General features: G+C 37.1%; 1 protein-coding gene across 7 annotated transcripts in view; it reads left to right on the top strand.

The window, feature by feature from the left end:
- LOC148852646 (phospholipase D delta-like) overlaps positions 1-19029 on the top strand; it is a 137967-nt gene that overhangs the window by 100179 nt on the left and 18759 nt on the right. For 5 of the 7 annotated variants that reach the window (XM_088947009.1, XM_088947007.1, XM_088947010.1 and 2 more), the window contains exons 9-10: positions 3356-3526; positions 16867-17064. In XM_088947009.1, the coding sequence (XP_088803135.1) occupies positions 3356-3526; positions 16867-17064 (369 nt within the window). The remainder of the gene's footprint in view (positions 1-3355; positions 3527-16866; positions 17065-19029) is intronic. The other 2 variants (XM_088947013.1, XM_088947012.1) reach the window with 1 other exon arrangement.

Raw genomic sequence — 19029 nt, 5'->3', positions numbered from 1 at the left:
ACTTGATTTCTGTTAGCCAATAAGTTGAGGATGGTAACACTGTTTCCTTTTCTCATTATGGTTGCTCTGATATAGGACCAACACACTAGGACAATGAAGGGGAAGGGGTGTAGGTTGGGTTGACTATTTGCCTTGGAATTCGAAAAGACACTAGTGACTTCTTCTACATCTTGTTCACTTATTACTACTCCTAGATTTGAAGTTGTTTATAGAAACAATTTGCGGCATAGGCGTCTTGGTTATCCCTATGCAAATAAATTAGTCTTTATTTCGTGATGGTTTTCTCTTTTGAAGTTACTTTTTTTAATAATGATAATAAAAGTTTCTTTTCTTGTTGCTTGAGTAAGAGCTGTGTTCTACCTTTTTCTTCTTTTGTGGAGCATGCATCTATTCCCTTTTAACTGGTACATAGTGCTGTTTGTTCGTCTCCTGTTATTTCAAGGTTGGGTTATAAATATTTTGTTACATTATTGATGATTTCACGTTCTTTACCTAGATATACTTTTTGAGAAACAAATCTTATGTTTTTCCCATCTTTAAATCCTTTTTAGCTAATATTAGAAATCAATTTGATGCTAATATTGGGGTTCTCCATTCAAACTCAGGGGACGAATATTTTGATGGAAATTTTCAAATCTTCTTGAGAGAATGGAATTCAATCACAAAGATCTTCTCCTGACACTCCACAACAAAATGGAGTGGCAGAGCGCAAGAACAAACACATTTTGATTATTGTCCGAACCCTGCTCCGTGATTCACATGCTCCTACTTCCTTTTAGGCATAAGTGGCCAGCACTACTGTGTACCTTATCAACCTTCTTCCTTCCTCTATTTTGCATAATACTTCTCCTTTTCAGAACCTATTCCATTGTTCACTTGACTTCTCTGTCCATGTTTTTGGTTGTTTGCTTCATTCATCTTCCACCTCATGAGTGCACAAAACTCACTCCCTAATCAGCAGTGCGCGCATTTGTAGGATATGGCCCTGAGCATAAGGGTTTCCTCTGCTATGACCCTCATTCTCATTGGATTTGTGTCCCGTAATGTTATTATCCTTGAGAATATTTCTTTCTTCGCTCACATTGCAAAACTTTCTGCTACTTCTATTTTGGTGCTACATTCTTTTGACTCAATAGGTTCATCCAATTTAACTCCTGTTCCAGAACTACTTCGTGTCTCTTTCAGGAAGAGGCTAGCTGTTTCAGCTCCTATAGCTCCATCCTCTTCATCACCTACGCAGGTTCACCATCTTTGGGGATTCATTAATGTGCTGTGGGTTTGGAAAGCTTTTTCTTGGCTTATGTAAGGTTCAGGCGTGTGAGTTTGTGGGTTTTTGGTGAGTGAGTTTGAAGGTGAGGCGAAGGATGAGAGAAAACAAAGTTACCAGGAAGTGAATGGAGAGGAAAACAGAGAGGGGGAAAAGGAGATAGGAGGGAATAAAGCTGAAACAACTAAGGGAAGAGTCAATATTATTAAACTAGTAGATAGGCGGGTGGCAGTTGGGAAATCTCCGGGCCTTCTCCTTTTAGGGGGAGAAGCGGTAGTGAGGAAGGCAATCAAGCAATTTGAACAAAATAGAAGGCATGAAAAGAACAATAGAAGCGCATTTGGGGATGGGGATGAGAATTTGGGGGTCCATGGCTGCGTTATGTTGGGTTCTGGGCTCAGTTGGCTCTTGAGGTTGCTTTTTGTTTTGGTCGCTGGTTTTCTGTTTTTCTTTTGGGCTGGTTGGGGTGCTTGTTGCTTGGCGGCTTTTTGTTTGGGATTTGGTTGCTTATTGTTGTGTTTTTGCTCTTATGGAGGTGTTTTCTGATCACTGTCCTAGGATATAATTGTTTTTTTCCTTTTTAATAAATTTTTCTTTTTATTTTTCAAAAAAAACAAGAGTACTAAGATCAATCAGAAACCCAAAATAGGTGTAAATACCAAAATTAATAAGATTTAGCCTTCAGAGAAGTTTACAAATTCTACAAGAGTGATAACAACAGTTGTGTATGCAATAACTGAGACAAAACTATGTCTGGCCTGGAATATGTCCCAAATTCCAGAATATTCTAGACATCCAAAAATTTCCAAACCACTTCTAATCATTCCCAAACTTCAAAGCACTCTAGGAACTATCATTGATCCATAGAGTTATGTAGGTAAAGAACTCAGATTTGCAGTTCCATGGTTGCTTCTTATTTTTACACTAAAAGATCAGGAAAAAATTGAAAAGGCTTCAAATGTGGTTTAAACCAGCATCAAAATTCTTTTAAATCCTGAATTATGAAAGTATAGGGTTTCCTCTGACTAATATACCTTTCCATATGGTTGCTGACTTCACCTCTACGGCCAACAACATCAGCAACTGACAATATCAACCCTCTGTGTTATCTCCATTATTCCTTCCCACTCTGATACCAGGTTGCAATTCAGTAGAAGAAGAAATAGGTTTCAATCTAAGAGAGAGAGAGAGAGAGAGAGAGAGAGAGAGAGAGAGAGAGAGGAAGACAAAAGAGGTAGAGAAAAGAACTAGAGAGATTGGAAAAGAGTGTTATCCTAATGGGCCCACTCATCCCCTTCATTATTTATACAAAAACCAGAAACTTTAAAATGTACCTTTATGTTCATTATATTCTTTTTTCTATGCATCATCGACCCAAGTAACACCATTCAAACAAGCAATTAGTTGAGGGCTCCAATTAATCAAATCACAAAGGAAAAGAATGTTTAAGGTCAGGTCACAAAGAGGGGATTAGATTTTGGCACAAATTAAATTACCATGGTTATGCCAATTAACACCATTGCCAAATTGTGCAAGATGCACATATGTGATGAGAAAATGATCAATTTGTTTTCCTTAAAAGCATTTCAAAAGTATTAACTTTCATATGACCTCTTTTTCTCTCTCTCTCTCTGAACTAGTGAGGCTGCACTGCATGGTTTAAGACTAGCCCAATCTTTGCAATGGCACAATTTGGATGTGGAAAGGAACTCCAAAACAATAATTGGAGGATAGCTTAGAAAATCTGATAAAGCTTCATGAGTTTATAGAGGTATCATGAAGGAGACAAAGCAACTAACATAGAATTTAAGAGTCTGCTTTGAATGGATACCAAAGACTATCAACTTCATGGTAGATGGGTGAGCAAAACCTAGAGCTGACAGGGAAAAATTATTTTGGGGTTTCGTCCCATAAGGGAAGTATAGTATTATGATTTGTGGGTAACGGAAATAGGAAAAATCATGGGATGCTCCTGGAATAGCATCGTGCACATAATACTCCTGGAATGTCAAAAAATTGACATGATATTTTGTTGTAAATGATTACCTAGTTTGACTCTTAAGTGCTAAAATCAAAATTCTTTTACAGGGGCAGACAATAGATATGATGTACAGAATTGTAGGACAGGCACTTGACAATGCTGGCCTGTCTAATAAATGTCATCCTCAAGATTTTTTGAACTTTTATTGCCTTGGTAAACGTGAACCTGGTTCACCAGACAGATCATCACAAACAAATCCTTCTGAAAACAATGCACAGGTGTTTTTCTTTCATTTCCTTCTACCCTTCTCTGGTTATTAGTTTAGACTATTCTTGCACATTAGTCTTAAAATGTGAAGGATAATTCTCACAGACTATTAATGCAAAGTATGCCTTTCAGAATTATATTTCTGTTTTAAGCTCCCTTGGTTGCATGTAAACTGGATTTAAATATTTTCATAGAAAATGCTATTTTGTGGTTTTTGGTTTCGTGTCTGTAGAAAACAAATATTTTGCACAAATTGAGTAGTAGTTCATGAAAAATCATTTTATTTTTCAGTCTAGAATTTCTTACAGGTGAAGCAAGAAGAAGCATACACAAAATGGGGGATCTTGGAAACAAATATAATGCCCTCAGCCCCCAGTTTCATAGGATGCAAAATGACTTTCCTACTAGAAACTAAATGGATGGCTAAACAGCTAAAGAAATTGATGCGTACAAATTACGATATACAAGAGAGGTGAACAATAGAAATGGTGTAGTGATAATAAGTAAATGAGGATTTAAAAAAATGAAATGTAAATGTTAAAATAATTGGGAATAGAAAATTTTTAATTAGACTTGTTTTAGGTGAGGAAATCATTAACATAATTAGTGCTTGTTGCCAATTATGGGAAGGTTTAAGCCAAGAAATTACAAATGCAGAGTAGATTTTTATAGGAAGAGACTTAAATGGGCATTTAGGGAAAAGAAGTGTAGGATATGATATGGTGCATGGAGGATTTGGATTGGGGAGAGGAATGAATCAGGGAGTACACCATTAGATTTTGTTGCAGCTTAGGATATGGCAGCTTAAACACCTTATTCCAAAAGAAGGATGAACACTTAATAACATTTAAAAGTGGATCAAATATAAGTTAAATATATCTTATCCTTACTAGAAGAATAGAATGAATGAAGTGTAAAGATTGCAAAGTTATTTGGGAGAAAGCTTAACAATACAACATAGATTAGTAGTTGTATATGTGTGCATAAGGAAATGGAAGAAAAATAGGGAAGAAAATATGTGTCTAAGAATTAGGTGGGAAAACCTAAAAGGAGAAAAACAAGCTGAATTTAGAAATAGGTTGATAATTGTAGAAAATTGAAATTTAGATGGATGGATTAATGATATTTGACTTGAAATGGCCAACAACATAAAAAATTTGCAAAAGGGTATCTTAGGAGAATATAAAGGGAAATGAAAGTGTACTAAAGAAACTTGGCAAAGTTGAGAGAAAGGAAATATGGGAAAAAATAAAACCATAAGAAAGAAAGTTAGAAAGAAAGTGAGTGAAGTTAAATATAGAGCTTATGACGAGCTTTACCATAAATCAGGCACTACAGTGGAATAAAAAGGAATGTCTAAATTAGAAAAGTTGAGAGAAAGGAAAGGTAGAGATTTAAACCAATGTTAGGTAAATTAAACATGAAGATCAAAGTCTGGGTAAAAGATGAGGAAATCAAACATAGATGGAAAAACTATTTTGAGAAATTATTAAATGAACAGAAGGGTGCTGATGGAGGAGAAGCTAGCAATACTAGTAGTGTTAAAAATAATGCACACAATAGTAAAGTGTAGGAAACTATGGCCCCCGCATTAAGTGTATTCGTGACACCCTGAGATGTACTTAGATTTAATTGATTAGGATCAACTTTCCTAGTAGGATTAGTTTTATTCTATCTTATCTAAGATTAGTTTTATTTTAATCTTATCTTTTGTTGCCATGTAAGCATTAAAGTTCTTTTACAATTAGGGAACTATGTATATAAATTAAGGAGTGGGGCGGCTGTTTTATGCACTCCAACCACTCTCTTCTTTCAAAGCTTCTCCCACTTGTGCTCCTCTATCTCTCTTCTTCTCTTCTTCTCTTTTATTTTCTGTTCAAAACCTAAAGAGTATCTGTAGTCTTGTATGACTACTTGGTATCAGAGCCAAATTTAGGGCTTCTCATGTGAGTTTGATCCAGCCGGCCACATGAGAACTGCCTAGGGCTGGAAGAATAGAGAAATCTCCCTTCGGCTGATTCTTGGAGGTTATCTACAGCAGCAGTCAAAAGATTGGATCAGATCTTTGATAACCAGGAAGAATCAAAGGAAGAGAAGAGGATCAAGATCAGTTCTTGATCAAGACTAGAGGTGGCGATAAAAAATTCAGAAGAATTCTGCTTCAAGATCGGTTTTTTCTATTCATGACTGAAGTTGATTATCAAGATCAGAGTTTCTCAGAATTTTCTGGTAAGTTTTCAAGCCTTTTTTGAAATCAGCGGCAAAGATCTCTTGATATAAGAGGTACGGTTAAGAAAAAAGCCCTTCCTTTCTGCATTCCTTTTAGGGTTTAAGAGAAAACCCTCAAGTTTCAGGGCTGTTATTGCTTCGGCGAGGTAATAAGACTTGTCTCCCTTGATTTTTTCCTTTGCTCTTTGGAAGATCTAGTAGTTTTTTTTTTTTTTTTCAACAGGACTGATACACTTCAGTCTCAATAGGCCGACTGTCACAAAATTAGGGTTTCTGAATCAGAACCCTCCTGTTACCTGCTACAGACCTAGTAGGCCAATTGATACAGTAATTAGGAAGCATTCTAATGGAGTTTAAAAGCCAAGGGGAGGGTGTTTTTGGGGCTGGTTCAGGCAGCATGGCTGAAAACACCTTCCAGATTACAACAGTAAAGTTTGATGGTTCAAACTACTTAGAGTGGGCCCAATCAATCATGATGGCCATTGGGGGAAGAGGAAAGCTGAACTATTTGTTGGGAGATGTGAAGGAACCAACCAAGGAGGATCCCACTTATGCTAAGTGGATTCAAGAAAATTATTTGGTGATGACATGGCTGTGCAACTCTATGCAGCCACACATCTGCCAAAATTACTTATGGGCAAAAACATCTAAAGAAATTTGGGATGTTCTAAAAGAAACCTACTCTCAGCCCCTTAATGTTGCTAGGGCTTATGAGCTGAAATGTGAGGTCAAAAATCTCAGACAAGGGGAGAAACAGGTCTCTGTTTATTTCTCTACCCTAAAATCCCTGTGGCATGAGATTGACCACCTTGAGACAATTGAATGGGAGAGTTAGAAAGATGCACAAACTTACAAAAAGCAAATTGAAACTAACAGAGCATTTGAGTTCTTGGTTGGTTTAAATTCTGAATATGATATTGTAAGACAACAACTACTGACAAGAGAAAGTGTGACTCTATCTCAAGCCTATTCCTTAGTGCACAGTGAAGATACTAGGGTAAAGGTTATGCTATAGCAACAATCTTTCGAATCTGCCCTGACAGCAGTTAAACTCAAGCCAGGGGGAGATAAGGAAAGGGATATAAAGAAAGAGGCTAAAAAGGACCTAGTTTGTGAACATTGCAAGAAACCTAAACACACCAAAGACACTTTTTGGATGTTGCATCCACATCTAGTTCTACCAAAACTCAGAAACAGAAAGGGTAAGGCCAATATGGCTGTCAACACTAATAGTGCAGCCTCAACGGCTTCAAGAGGTACCCCTCTAGATACCCTAGCTACTGTCTGAGCTGCTCTAACACAATTAGAAAGTGAAGTTGGTAACTCAATATCATCTCCTCAGCCATCATCAGCTCCTTCAACCTCATCTTTTGCTCAATCAGGTAATTGGGCCTCAACTTATCATGCTTCAGCTCCAAGTAATACAGAACATTCTTGGTTAATAGATTCAGGAGCATCTGACCATATGACTGACTTGCCATCACTTTTCTCTACATATCATTTATCTTTTGGTAAAGACATAGTGTCCATTGCTGATGGATCCCTTGTTCCTATTTTTGGCAAAGGAAACATCAAGTTGTCTAATGCAATTTCCTATCCTCCGTCCTGCATGTTCCTAAGCTTAATACTAACTTGTTCTCAGTTAGTAGCATTACAAAAGGGCAGAATTGTTCAGTAACCTTTTTTCCTTATCGATGTGTTTTTTAGGATCTGGAAACAAGGAAGGTGATTGGGACTAGCCGTGAGACAAATGAAATCTGTTTACTTGGAGGAAGTGCTTATCAGGAAGATAGTGAAACTAGGAAATCCTTTGTTTCTCAATCTGTTGATCAGGTGATGCTTTGGCATAATAGATTGGGCCATTATCCTTTCAGGCTTTGAAAAGTTTGTTTCCCAGTATATTTGAATTTGTCCAGATGACTAGTTTGAAATGTGAAAGTTGTGAGCTTGCAAAACATTGCAGGGCTACCTATTCATTAAGTAATAATAGAAGCAATATTCCTTTTGAAATTGTGCATATTGATGTTTGGGGACCCTATCATACTACTGCCATGGGGGGGTACAGATATTTCCTATTATTTGTTGATGATTACACTCGATTTTCTTGGGTTTACCTTATGCGTTCTCGAGATGAGGTTCCAACATTAACCTGGATCTTTCATCAAATGATTTTAACCCAATTCGGGGTCAAAATTAAAATTTTTAGATCCGATAATGCAAAAGAATATTTTGCAAACCCATTAGCCTCCTACATGCTTGATCATGGGATTATCCATCAGAGTACCTGCCCACATACATCACAGCAGAATGGGGTTGCTAAAAGAAAGAAGACACATATTGGAGGTAGCTAAAGGCATTATGTTTACCTCAAATGTGCCTATACGTTTTTGGGGGGATGCTGTTCTTACAAATATTTATCTCATCAATCGGATTCCCTCATGGGTTCTTGACATGAAAACTCCATTTACCCTTTTATACCCTGATAAAGAATTGTTTACCATTCCCCTCAAAACCTTTGGGTGCACTTGCTTCATTCAAATCCTTGGCCCTCATCATTCCAAATTTGATCCCAAGGCATTCAAATGTATTTTCCTTGGTTATGCACAAACTCAAAAGGGATATTGCTGTTATGAACCGACTTCTGGAAAAAGATTTGTCTCAATGGATGTTCCCTTCTTTGAGGATAAACCCTATTATCCAAGGGTTTCTCCTTAGGGAGAGAATAGTGAAGTCGGGAGTAGCTCATCAGAAGTTTCTTTTCCAATCCCATTAAGTGAAGAAGGATGTAATGGGGAAGGATGTGAGAGTCTATCACAGACGATGGAGACAGGTCGATTTTGGACATTAGTAGTGCAAGCCAGTTCCAATCCCCTCTATAGATCCATATCCAGATCTCGGTACCACAGTAGTCCTTCTGCAGATCCAGATCCAAGTACCACAGTTGCCCCAGTTCCTTCTACAGATCCAGATCCAGGTACCACAGATACTACAGATGAGAGACATCCAACCATGGGGCCTTCACCTTCATTCAATGACCTTGATCTCCCCATAGTAGTCCGTAAAGGCAAACGTCGTTGCACCACAGCTCACTGCATTTCTCAGTTCCTATCCTATGATCATTTGTCTCCCTCCTACAAGTCTTTTCTCGCATCTATTGCTGATATTCCCATTCCCAGAGCAATACAAGAAGCATTGGAAGTACCAGAATGGAAAAAGATGCAATAAAAGTAGAAATGGATGCCCTTATTAGAAACAATACTTGGGAGATAGTTGATCAACCTAAAGGAAAGAAACCGGTTGGATGTAGATGGGTATTCACTGTGAAACATAATGCTGATGGTTCCGTTGAAAGGTATAAGGCCCGATTAGTTGCAAAAGGATTTACTCAGACATATGGTATTGACTACTTAGAAACTTTTGCACCAGTAGCAAAGATGACCACTATCAGAGTACTATTATCTCTTGCAATTAGTTACTCTTGGCCGTTGTATCAGATGGATGTTAAAAATGCCTTTTCTCAATGGAGACTTGTAGGAAGAAGTTTACATGTAGTTGCCTTCAGGATTTTATGGTACGGAGACAAGAAAGGTTTGTCGGTTGAACAAATTTCTATATGGACTAAAACAATCCCCCAAAGCATGGTTTGATAGATTCAGACGAGCCCTTGATAGGTTTGGATATGTGCAGGCTCAATCAGACCACACCTTGTTTATTAAGAGAGTGGGTTCCTCCTTAACCTTGCTTGCCGTGTATGTGGACGATATTGTTGTAACCGGGAGTGATACTAGTGAAATTGAGTCTCTTAAGCAACTCCATCAAGAGTTTGAGGTAAAAGATCTGGGGGAACTACGATACTTCTTGGGCATTGAGGTGGCTAGATCCAAGCATAGGATTTGTCTCTCAACGAAAGTATGTTCTTGATCTGCTAGAAGAAACAGGAAAGTTGGGAGTTAAGCCTGCGGACACACCTATTGAACAGAACCACAGGATTAGTGCAGAGGATGGAGAGCCTATCGAAGATAAAGATATGTTTCAACGGTTATATGGAAAGCTTCTCTATCTTTGCCTCATACAACCTGACATCAGTTATGCAGTCAGTGTAGTTAGTCAGTATATGCACTCTCCTAGAACTACTCACCTCCTTGCGGTTGAAAGGATATTAGCATATTCGAAGAGGTCCCCAGGCAAAGGCATTTTGTTCAAGAAAAATTACCACATGAAGATAGAAGTCTACATAGATTCTGATTGGGTTGGGTGTATTGATGATCGAAGATCTACCTCTAGATATTGTGCCTTTGTAGGAGGTAATCTAGTCTCCTAGAAGAGTAAGAATCAAAGTGTTGTTTCTCGTTCAAGTGCTGAAGCTGAATATAGGTCCATGGCAAATGGTGTGGCTGAGATTCTATGGCTGAGATCATTACTTGAGGAATTGGGTATTGTTTATGAGAAACCCTAATGTTGCATTGTGATAATCAGGCTGCCATCAATATAGCCCATAATCCAATACAACATGGCAGAACTATGCATATTGAAGTGGACCGGCATTTTATCAGAGAAAGGGTTATAACTCAAGAAGTATGCCTTCCCTACATCACCTCTGACATGCAGCTTGCAAACCTTCTCACCAAGGCTGTTTCAAGAAAGAAGTTAGAAGAAGATTTATGCAAGTTGGGAATGACAAATATCTACTACCTAACTTGAGGGGGTGTAGGAAACTATGGACCCCACATTACGTGTATTCGTGTGACACCCTGAGATGTACTTAGATTTAATTGATTAGGATAAGTTTTCCTAGTAGGACTAGTTTTATTCTATCTTATCTAGGATTAGTTTTATTTTAATCTTATCTTTTATTGCCATGTAAGCATTAAAGTTCTTTTACAATTAGGAAACTATGTATATAAATTAAGGAGTGGGGCGGCTGTTTTATGCACTCCAACCACTCTCTTCTTTCAAAGCTTCCCCTACGAGTGCTCCTTCTCTATCTCTCCTCTTTTTCTTCTTTTCTTTTATTTTCTGTTCAAAACCTAAAGAGTATCTATAGTCTTGTACGACTACTTAAAGTTAGCCCAGTGGTTTAAAAGGCGCGCCTAGGCACATAGGCGAAAAGCATTTTGAGGGTATGCACCTTGCCTAGGTCCTAGGCGCAGTCCTTTCAAAAGGCATACGTGTTGTGAGCCTAGGCGTGCGCTTGGTGCACCTTGCGCCTCAGCCCAGAGGAGGAGCCCCCGGACCCGTGCCACACCCCAATTTGGTAATGTTGTTCATTCATTCATCCTAATAAAATGCCTTCTTAAAAAGCAAGTAAAACTATAAAATCATTATTTTTTGTGTGAAAACTAAGAATATGAGAGCTAACTTGGACTTGTTTAGGCTTACCTTGCGGGGCATGGCACAAAGGCGTCTCGTAGAATCAGGAATGTAATATGTTTTACGTTACATTAGCTAAATAAAGTAATGCAATTGAGTGAAAAAAGAGATTAGAGGTTTTAAATGCTTGAAAATGTTTTATATGTTTGATTTTATTTTTAAATTCTCATTTGAATATGCTTTACATAATTACACCTTATGTTTATGTATTGTAATTTTAGATAATAGGTTTTTTAAAACATTATTTTAAAATTTAAGTTTATATTTTTTATTAATATTATGTTTAGTATTTTTTTACTTTTTTGAATATTTTGGCATTTTTTGAAGTTTCAGACATTTTTTTTTTTATTTTTTAGCATTTTTTTTATAATTTTGCGCCTTACTTCAAAAAGGCGCGCGCCTTGCCTTGCGCCTTGCTCCTCAAGCGCAAATTGACCCTTGTGCCTTTTTTGCGCCTTGTGCTTTTAAAACACTGAGTTAGCCCTATTAAAGTAAAAGAGGCACTAAATAAGAAGAAGAAGGAAAGGGGTTAAAACTTAATGGGATTCCAATAGAAGTGTGGAAAGTCATTGGAGACGTATGTTTATTTTGGTTAACTAATATATTTAATAAGATATTAAAAGAATACATGCCTAATGATTGGAGAAACAACTGTATGGTGCCTATATTTAAGAACAAGGGTGATATACATAGTTGTTTTAACTATTGGGGGTTTAAACTCATGAGCCATACTATGAAACTTTGGGGTACTCAATTGACACTCCTATGAAGCTATATTGTGATAATCAAATTGTAATTCATATTTCCTCTAATCTGGAAAGAATAAAGCATATAGAAGTTGATTGCCACTTTGTACGAGAGAATGTGCTTAATGGAGTGATGAGTACAACATATGTGAACACAAGAAATCATTGGGAAGATTTGTTTACCAAAGGGTTGAGTTGGGGAAGAGTGGAGTACATATGTAACAAGCTGGGACTATATGACATATACTCACCAGCTTGAGGGGGAGTGTTAAAGTCGGCCATAGAGGGGTAGTATAGGCAATTTACATTAAGTTATATGTTGGATGTAATTACGAGTAGGTCTTAAGTTAGCTGATGTGTCTCTCACCTAAGTGAGGGCACAAGAGTAATTCTGATTTGTTTTTTAGAAATGTATAAATAAAACCTGGTCAACTAGAGAGAGTAGTTCTCTAGTTCGACTAGGCCTGTTTTCTCTTCTTCTTCTCTCTTCTCTTCTCTCTGTTGTTTCTATAGGTTCCTCTTCTCCTTATTATTTCGAAATATAAGAACACTATATACCTGAATTCTATCAAATAATATTCTGATGCTCCAAATATTGTTGCAACAAAGTGAGAAAGTACTCTTTGTCATTATCAAAACGAAGAACTTTTATTGGAACATCAAACTGAGTGCGAATTTCAGCATGGGACTTTTGAAAAATAGAGGATAATTCACTTATTTCTTTCATAAGATAAATGCATGTCATCCTTGAATAATCATCAACAAAAATTACAAAATATTTTTAACCATTATAAGACACAATTCTATTCGGACCCTAAACATTTGAATGGACTAAAGTAAAAGAACGCTAATCATCATGACTAAAGGAAACCTGATGGTGTTTCCCATACTGACACAACTCACATTGTAGTGATGACAAACGACTCAATGACGAAACAAGTTGTTTGAGAGCTTTGAGATACGGATGGTCAAGCCTACAATGCCATTGGAAAGGAGTAAGGAAGACCGAAGTGCTATTGTAAGGCAACCACCATCAAGATAATACAATTCACCAGTTTCATGCCCTCTACCAATCTTCTTTCCCTTCTTGAAATTCTGAAAAACACAAGAAGATGGGTAAAAAGTAATGGAACAATTGAGGGATTTGGTTAATTTCTAATAGACATAAGATTAAAAGGAAATTCAGGTACATATAAAATGGATGATAAGGACAGATGCAATGTCAACATTACCAACACCGAAAATGGGAGATTAGAACCATTTGCTAAAGTAACAGTGTGTGAGGTGGAGCGAAGACAGCACACCTGGAGTTCCAGTCATATGATTAGAGTCTTAGAATTGATAATCCGGAGGAGAGGGTTTGGATGCCAGACAAGCCATACTTGAGTGAGCAAGAGTAATTATGGTTTGTTGGGATGTAGCCTAGGAGAAACATCTCATATTTTTCACGAGGAACACTCATCATCTCTTTCCTAGCAATAGATGTAGGAGATGCTTGATCTGCTTTCCAATTATCATCCACTTCACCACCATTTGCTACAACGTGATTTTCCCATGGGGGTAGCCTTGTAGATCATAAAAGTTCATTGTATGTCCCTCCATACACCCTTCATACCACAATATGTGCACTTCCTAGGACCATTGCCTTGTCCTCTACCACGACCTCCCCTTGAATCCCGACCACCATTACCTCCATCACCTTGGCTAAACATAGGACTAGCATGGCCTCCTCTAATTTCATAATCACCACACCTTGATTACCATGGCCTCCCCCTCTTGTTACAAAAAATGCTGACCTATCAGGAGCAGTTGTGTTTTTTGTAGGTCCAAATGAAATCCTATGAAGTTGAGGAAACACCTCAAGAGAGGGAAGAGAAGAACCCCCCAATATCTGTGCTCTAACTGGTTCATATCCCGACTTCAAACCCACCAAAAATCTAGTCACATCAAGTTGTTCCCTCTGTTGTTGTTGAATTTTAACATTAAGGGATGGTAAACATTGAGTTCATTTCCGAGGTTTCTCATACTATCATAGTATTCTTCAAGACTTCGATTTCCATGTTGCAAAAAAAAAAAAAAAAAAAAAAACTCTTGGTAGAATTGGTATACCCTTATGGTGTTATTTTGACTATAGTAGTGTTTCTTAGCATGATCCCATATCTCCTTCGCTGTATCAAGAAACATAAAGTTTACACTTATTTTGGGCTCCATACTATTCCATAACCATGTCATAATCCGAGCATCTTCCTTCTCCCACTTACTATACCCTGAAGATTTAGTTGAGGGTTTCTCATCCTTTACATGCTTCACTTTTTTCCTTCCCTAAGATAAACCTCCACTGATTGGGTCCATGGCACATAATTCTCACCATTAAGTTTGGTTCATGTCATTTGTGCACTAAGAAAATCAGGATTTATCATCACATTTGATTTTTTATCACAACTAGTCTCACCTATTGTTGCCATAATGCTGTTTACTCAAAAGTAATAACACCACTCCTACTATTCTACTACCAATTCAGAAGTACTGATTGTCACAGACAAAAAAAATATTACCTAGGCATTACAGCAGTTCACTCACCTCCTAACAACACCTTCCAACCCACATAACAAGGAGAGACATGTAAGAATATTACCTAGGCATTACAGCAGTTCACCCACCTCCTAACAACACCTTCCAACTCACATAACAAGGAGAGACATGTAAGAATATTACCTAGGCATTACAGCAGTACTGATTGTCACAGACAAAAAATAAATATTACCTAGGCATTCAGAAGTACTGATTGTCACAGACAAAAAAAAATATTACCTAGGCATTACAGCAGTTCACCCACCTCCTAACAACACCTTCCAATCCACATAACAAGGAGAGACATGTAAGAATATTACTAGGCATTACAGCAGTACTGATTGTCACAGACAAAAAAAAAATATTACCTAGGCATTCAGAAGTACTGATTGTCACAGACAAAAAAAAAAATATTACCCAGGCATTACAGCAGTTCACCCACCTCCTAACAACACCTTCCAACCCACATAACAAGGAGAGACATGTAAGAACCACACCTGTAATACGTTCAGCAACTTTCTCCACCACAAAGTTCAGCCATAGTTTTGGCCAGCATTAGTACTGTCAACCAACCAAGGAAAATCCCTCTTGACTGCTCAAAGAGGGTTGAAACCACCACTCGACCACTAGGGCTGTCACTCATCATGACAATAGTTCACAGGGTGCTGAAATAGAGTTTCCCCAGCCTCTTCAGTTCCTTAACTCACTTTGTAACCCAGAAAAGAAAGAAGGAAAAAGAAAGGAGAAAAAAACTGCAGCTGTGTCTTCTCTTTTACAGCTCTGGTACCATGTTTGAATACTTCGGCCCTTGTGTTCTAGTCATAGGTTGAAATAAGAGAAAGAGAAAAGAAAAGGGAAAATCTATGATGCAAGAAAGATATAGTATGGAAAGAGTTTTGACCAATCAAAACCCACCCATGAATTTTGATAAATTACACCTGATTGACTACCACATTTATGATTCCAATTGACTAGTCAGAAGTTTTTCAGATATCATATCTTTTCCATATCATAGTTGAACCCAAAAGAAAATAGGAGAGAATGAGATAACTACAATCTGGATTAGAGAGAATCAATTTTCTCCTATCCAACCCAAGCTTTATATAGATGTAATAATATTACAATGACTAATATGTCCCTACTTAAGTGTGGGAACAGTAACTTAAAATAAGACAAAACTGACAAAGCACAATTTAATAAGAAGATAAAAGACCAAATTGTCCTGTTTAGTCGACTCTTAACAACAGTTATGATGGTTTTTCACTAAGGATCAACACCTAGCCCTTATCCATTTGCACTAGTCATAGATAAATTGACTAAACATCTTCAAGATGAAGTTCCATGGTACATGTTGTTTGTGGGTGACATTGTTTTAATTGATGAAACTAATGAAGGATTAAATGCAAAATTAATAGGAGTGTAAATCAGGATACACTTAGGATTGGGGGCCAAGAGATAACTCAATGTGACCATTTCTGGTACCTTGGTTCAATAATTCATGACAACGGAAAGATTGTGGAGGATGTCACCTAAAGAATTGGAGTAGGTTGGGAAAACTGGAGGAGTGCATCTGGACTTTTGTGTGATAGGCGAATACCATTTAAATTAAAAGGAAAATTGTATAAAACAGCTGTAAGGCCAGCTCTGTTGTATGTAGCATGGTGTTGGCAAGTCAAGAAACAACTTGTAGGCTAGGAGTAGCTCCATAGAACCTAGGAGTGGAAATGCTAAAATGAAAGAGAGTAGCTCCAATAGGTGTGAATGCTTGGAGTAGCTCCAATAGGTGATAAAATGGATGAGTGGAAAAACTAGAAAGGATAAATCAGGAATGAAGTCATCCATAGGAACCTAGGAGTAGCTCCAATAGGTGATAAAATGAAAGAGAGTAAACTAAGATGGTCATGTGCATAGAAGACCACCAACAGCTCTAGTTAGTAGTGATTTATTACAAGTGGAAGGGGCTAGAAGAGATAGGGGTAGGCCAAAATGAACATGGATAGAAGTAGTAAGAGATGATTAAAGTACTAATAATTTAACAGTGGATATGGCTTTAAATAGAATGTATTCATGAATCAGGATTCATGTAGTGGGCCCTATATAGTTGGGATAAGGCATGGATGATGATGAAGATGATATCTATGCATGACATGACTGTTAATATTTGCTTTCCAATTTAAGCTTAACAACAGGAAATGTAAGAAACTGATTTGCTTTCCTATTCTACCATTCTTTGGAAAATAATCCATGTTTCCTTGTTTTACATGCAACCAAATGCAGCCCAGTGAAATTAGAGTTGCTTTGTTTCTCTTATGAATAAAAAGGGAACCAAAAGCAAAATAACATAAAATAAAAAAACTATGAACCAAAAAATGGTCAATTTTTGAATTCATAAAAACTTGAATTGGGTTTTGATATTCCCTTTTTGTTTTTCACAGGGATTAGCTCAAAAGTTCCATAGATTTATGATTTATGTCCACGCCAAAGGGATGATAGTTGATGATGAGTATGTTATTATGGGTTCTGCAAACATTAACCAAAGATCATTGGATGGTTCAAGGGACACAGAAATTGCCATGGGTGCTTATCAACCAAATTATACATGGGCGATGAAGAAATGTCACCCACGTGGCCAGGTTTTGAACTTCAACTCACGTGCTTAACCCTCTTTTCTTTTTTATCTATTACTTTATAGAAAAGGAAGATTTCATGCATTTTTTGTTGACTACCCAAGCCTTTTGCTCGTCACTTCTTTTAACTTTTTGTCTTATGCACAAGCCAATTTTCAATACTTCTTTTGGCTAACTATAAACAATCTGTTAATGTCCATGTATGTGTTTTAAGTTGCATAAATAAGATGAATTATATATTAGTTCTTTGCATATTAATGCTTATAGTGTGTGATTTAAAACTTAAGTGATTCTAGGTCCTTGAGTGATTTTGGGTTCTCTCTCTATCTTCTCTCTCATTTTTCAAACAGCAATTACCACTATAGCAGCATATAAGTGCTCCATCAAAGGAGTTCATTCAACATTTACGAATTACTAAAACTGATCTAGGTACATATTCTTTAGTTTATTTCAAAGCCTGAAATATTCTTGTTTCCTTCATTTTTCCCTTCTGTGCCAAATGGTTTCTGACTGCTTTAGTGTCAAGACGCCTCCACAGATTATCATCACCTCTCTTCATTCCAAAATTTATCCCAAAGCTTCATTCGAAATCTAGTTTTCAGAATTTTTTCAGTCTTCTTATGGAAAGGACTTTCCATCTTCTTGTTGAAAAGCTGCTCAAAATGCCTTCAAATTAAATTACCACATAATCTAAATTCTAGTTGTCTTCACAATGTTTCATTAAAAAATTCCACCTCTATACATTTCTTTTCGGTTTTCTATTTTCCATTTTCCCATAAGAAATATGTAATTTTCAAGAATTTAAGCCATAACCTTTCTAGCCCCATTTAAGCCTTCATTTTAATCCTAAAGTCATCCTTAAGCTCCTTTTATCCCATTGTTAACTTCCTATCTCATCATTGGGTCATAGCCATTCTACATTAATTAGTTTATGTAACTGATCCTCTCCCTCATATTTCCATTATCAATTTCCTTATTGTTTATCTCTTCATCTTTATTAGTACCTTCTAAGATTTGTTCTTTTTTTTTTTCATTTTGCAGTTTTATTCTGATTTTTTGGAACCTATATTATTGTCTCTCTTTCCTTCTGTAGTTTACTTATCTGAAACATCTGACCCATGTTTCCTCTATAACACCACTGTAAATTTTTAATTCTTATTAAATTAGTGGCTAATAGAAAACTTATTCTATCATGACCATGACTAAAACCTAAGTGAAAGAATTCTGGTTCAATTTTGAAATCTAAGAAGTGCAGAAATTCTTATTTGGAACTTCTCAAGATCCTATTTGTAATTAAACTACAAATATATGCTAAGTGGTTCCTGTTCAACCTAATGATTCTTACTTTACCAAAGAAAATAACCTAATGATTCTTCAACCTCAGAAGCTCAAATATCCTGAAGAAGCATTTTCTGTGACAGACATGTAGCATGAACCGACAATGAGTTACCTAAATCTTATCCTGACTTGTGTGATGTCTTGCTGCAATACTGTGTGCAGTCCTCATAGATGAAATTTGCATGTAGGACATCGTTGTCAGTGGAAATGCCCGTCATCCATAGTGGCACATGAACAATTCTTGAGCCAGTTAACTGCCATGGGAGGCTTCATGGAGAAAGTGGAGGGAGGTTTCGTGGAGAAAGTAAAATGGAGGTCAGCTCTGAGGATAGAGGCCAAAGAATTTCTCTTCGAAGAGATATGGATCAAAGGAAGAATGGGTTTGAAAGTAAGAGAACAGAAGAGAGCCACGATCCTTGTGGAAGGCTCATAAATGATTGAGTGGGTGAAAGAGTTTGTCTCTGATGCAGCTGCTAAAGGGAAGCAGAAATATTGGAAAGAAAATTTCTCAGGATCGGGTAGGAGGTATGTGCTGGAGAACAAGAAGAATGCAAAAAGTGCATTTATTTCTTTAACTGAATATTTCTCTAACGGAAGGAAACAAATGATTTGTCTTCCTCCAGGAAAGAATTA

The sequence above is a fragment of the Nelumbo lutea genome, chromosome 5 (genome assembly GCF_056320005.1).
Source record: "Nelumbo lutea isolate HS-2025 chromosome 5, American lotus-T2T, whole genome shotgun sequence".
In the NCBI taxonomy this organism is placed as follows: Eukaryota; Viridiplantae; Streptophyta; class Magnoliopsida; order Proteales; family Nelumbonaceae; genus Nelumbo; species Nelumbo lutea.
Note: the sequence above shows the minus strand (reverse complement) of the source record. Positions and strands in the feature narration are given on the sequence as shown.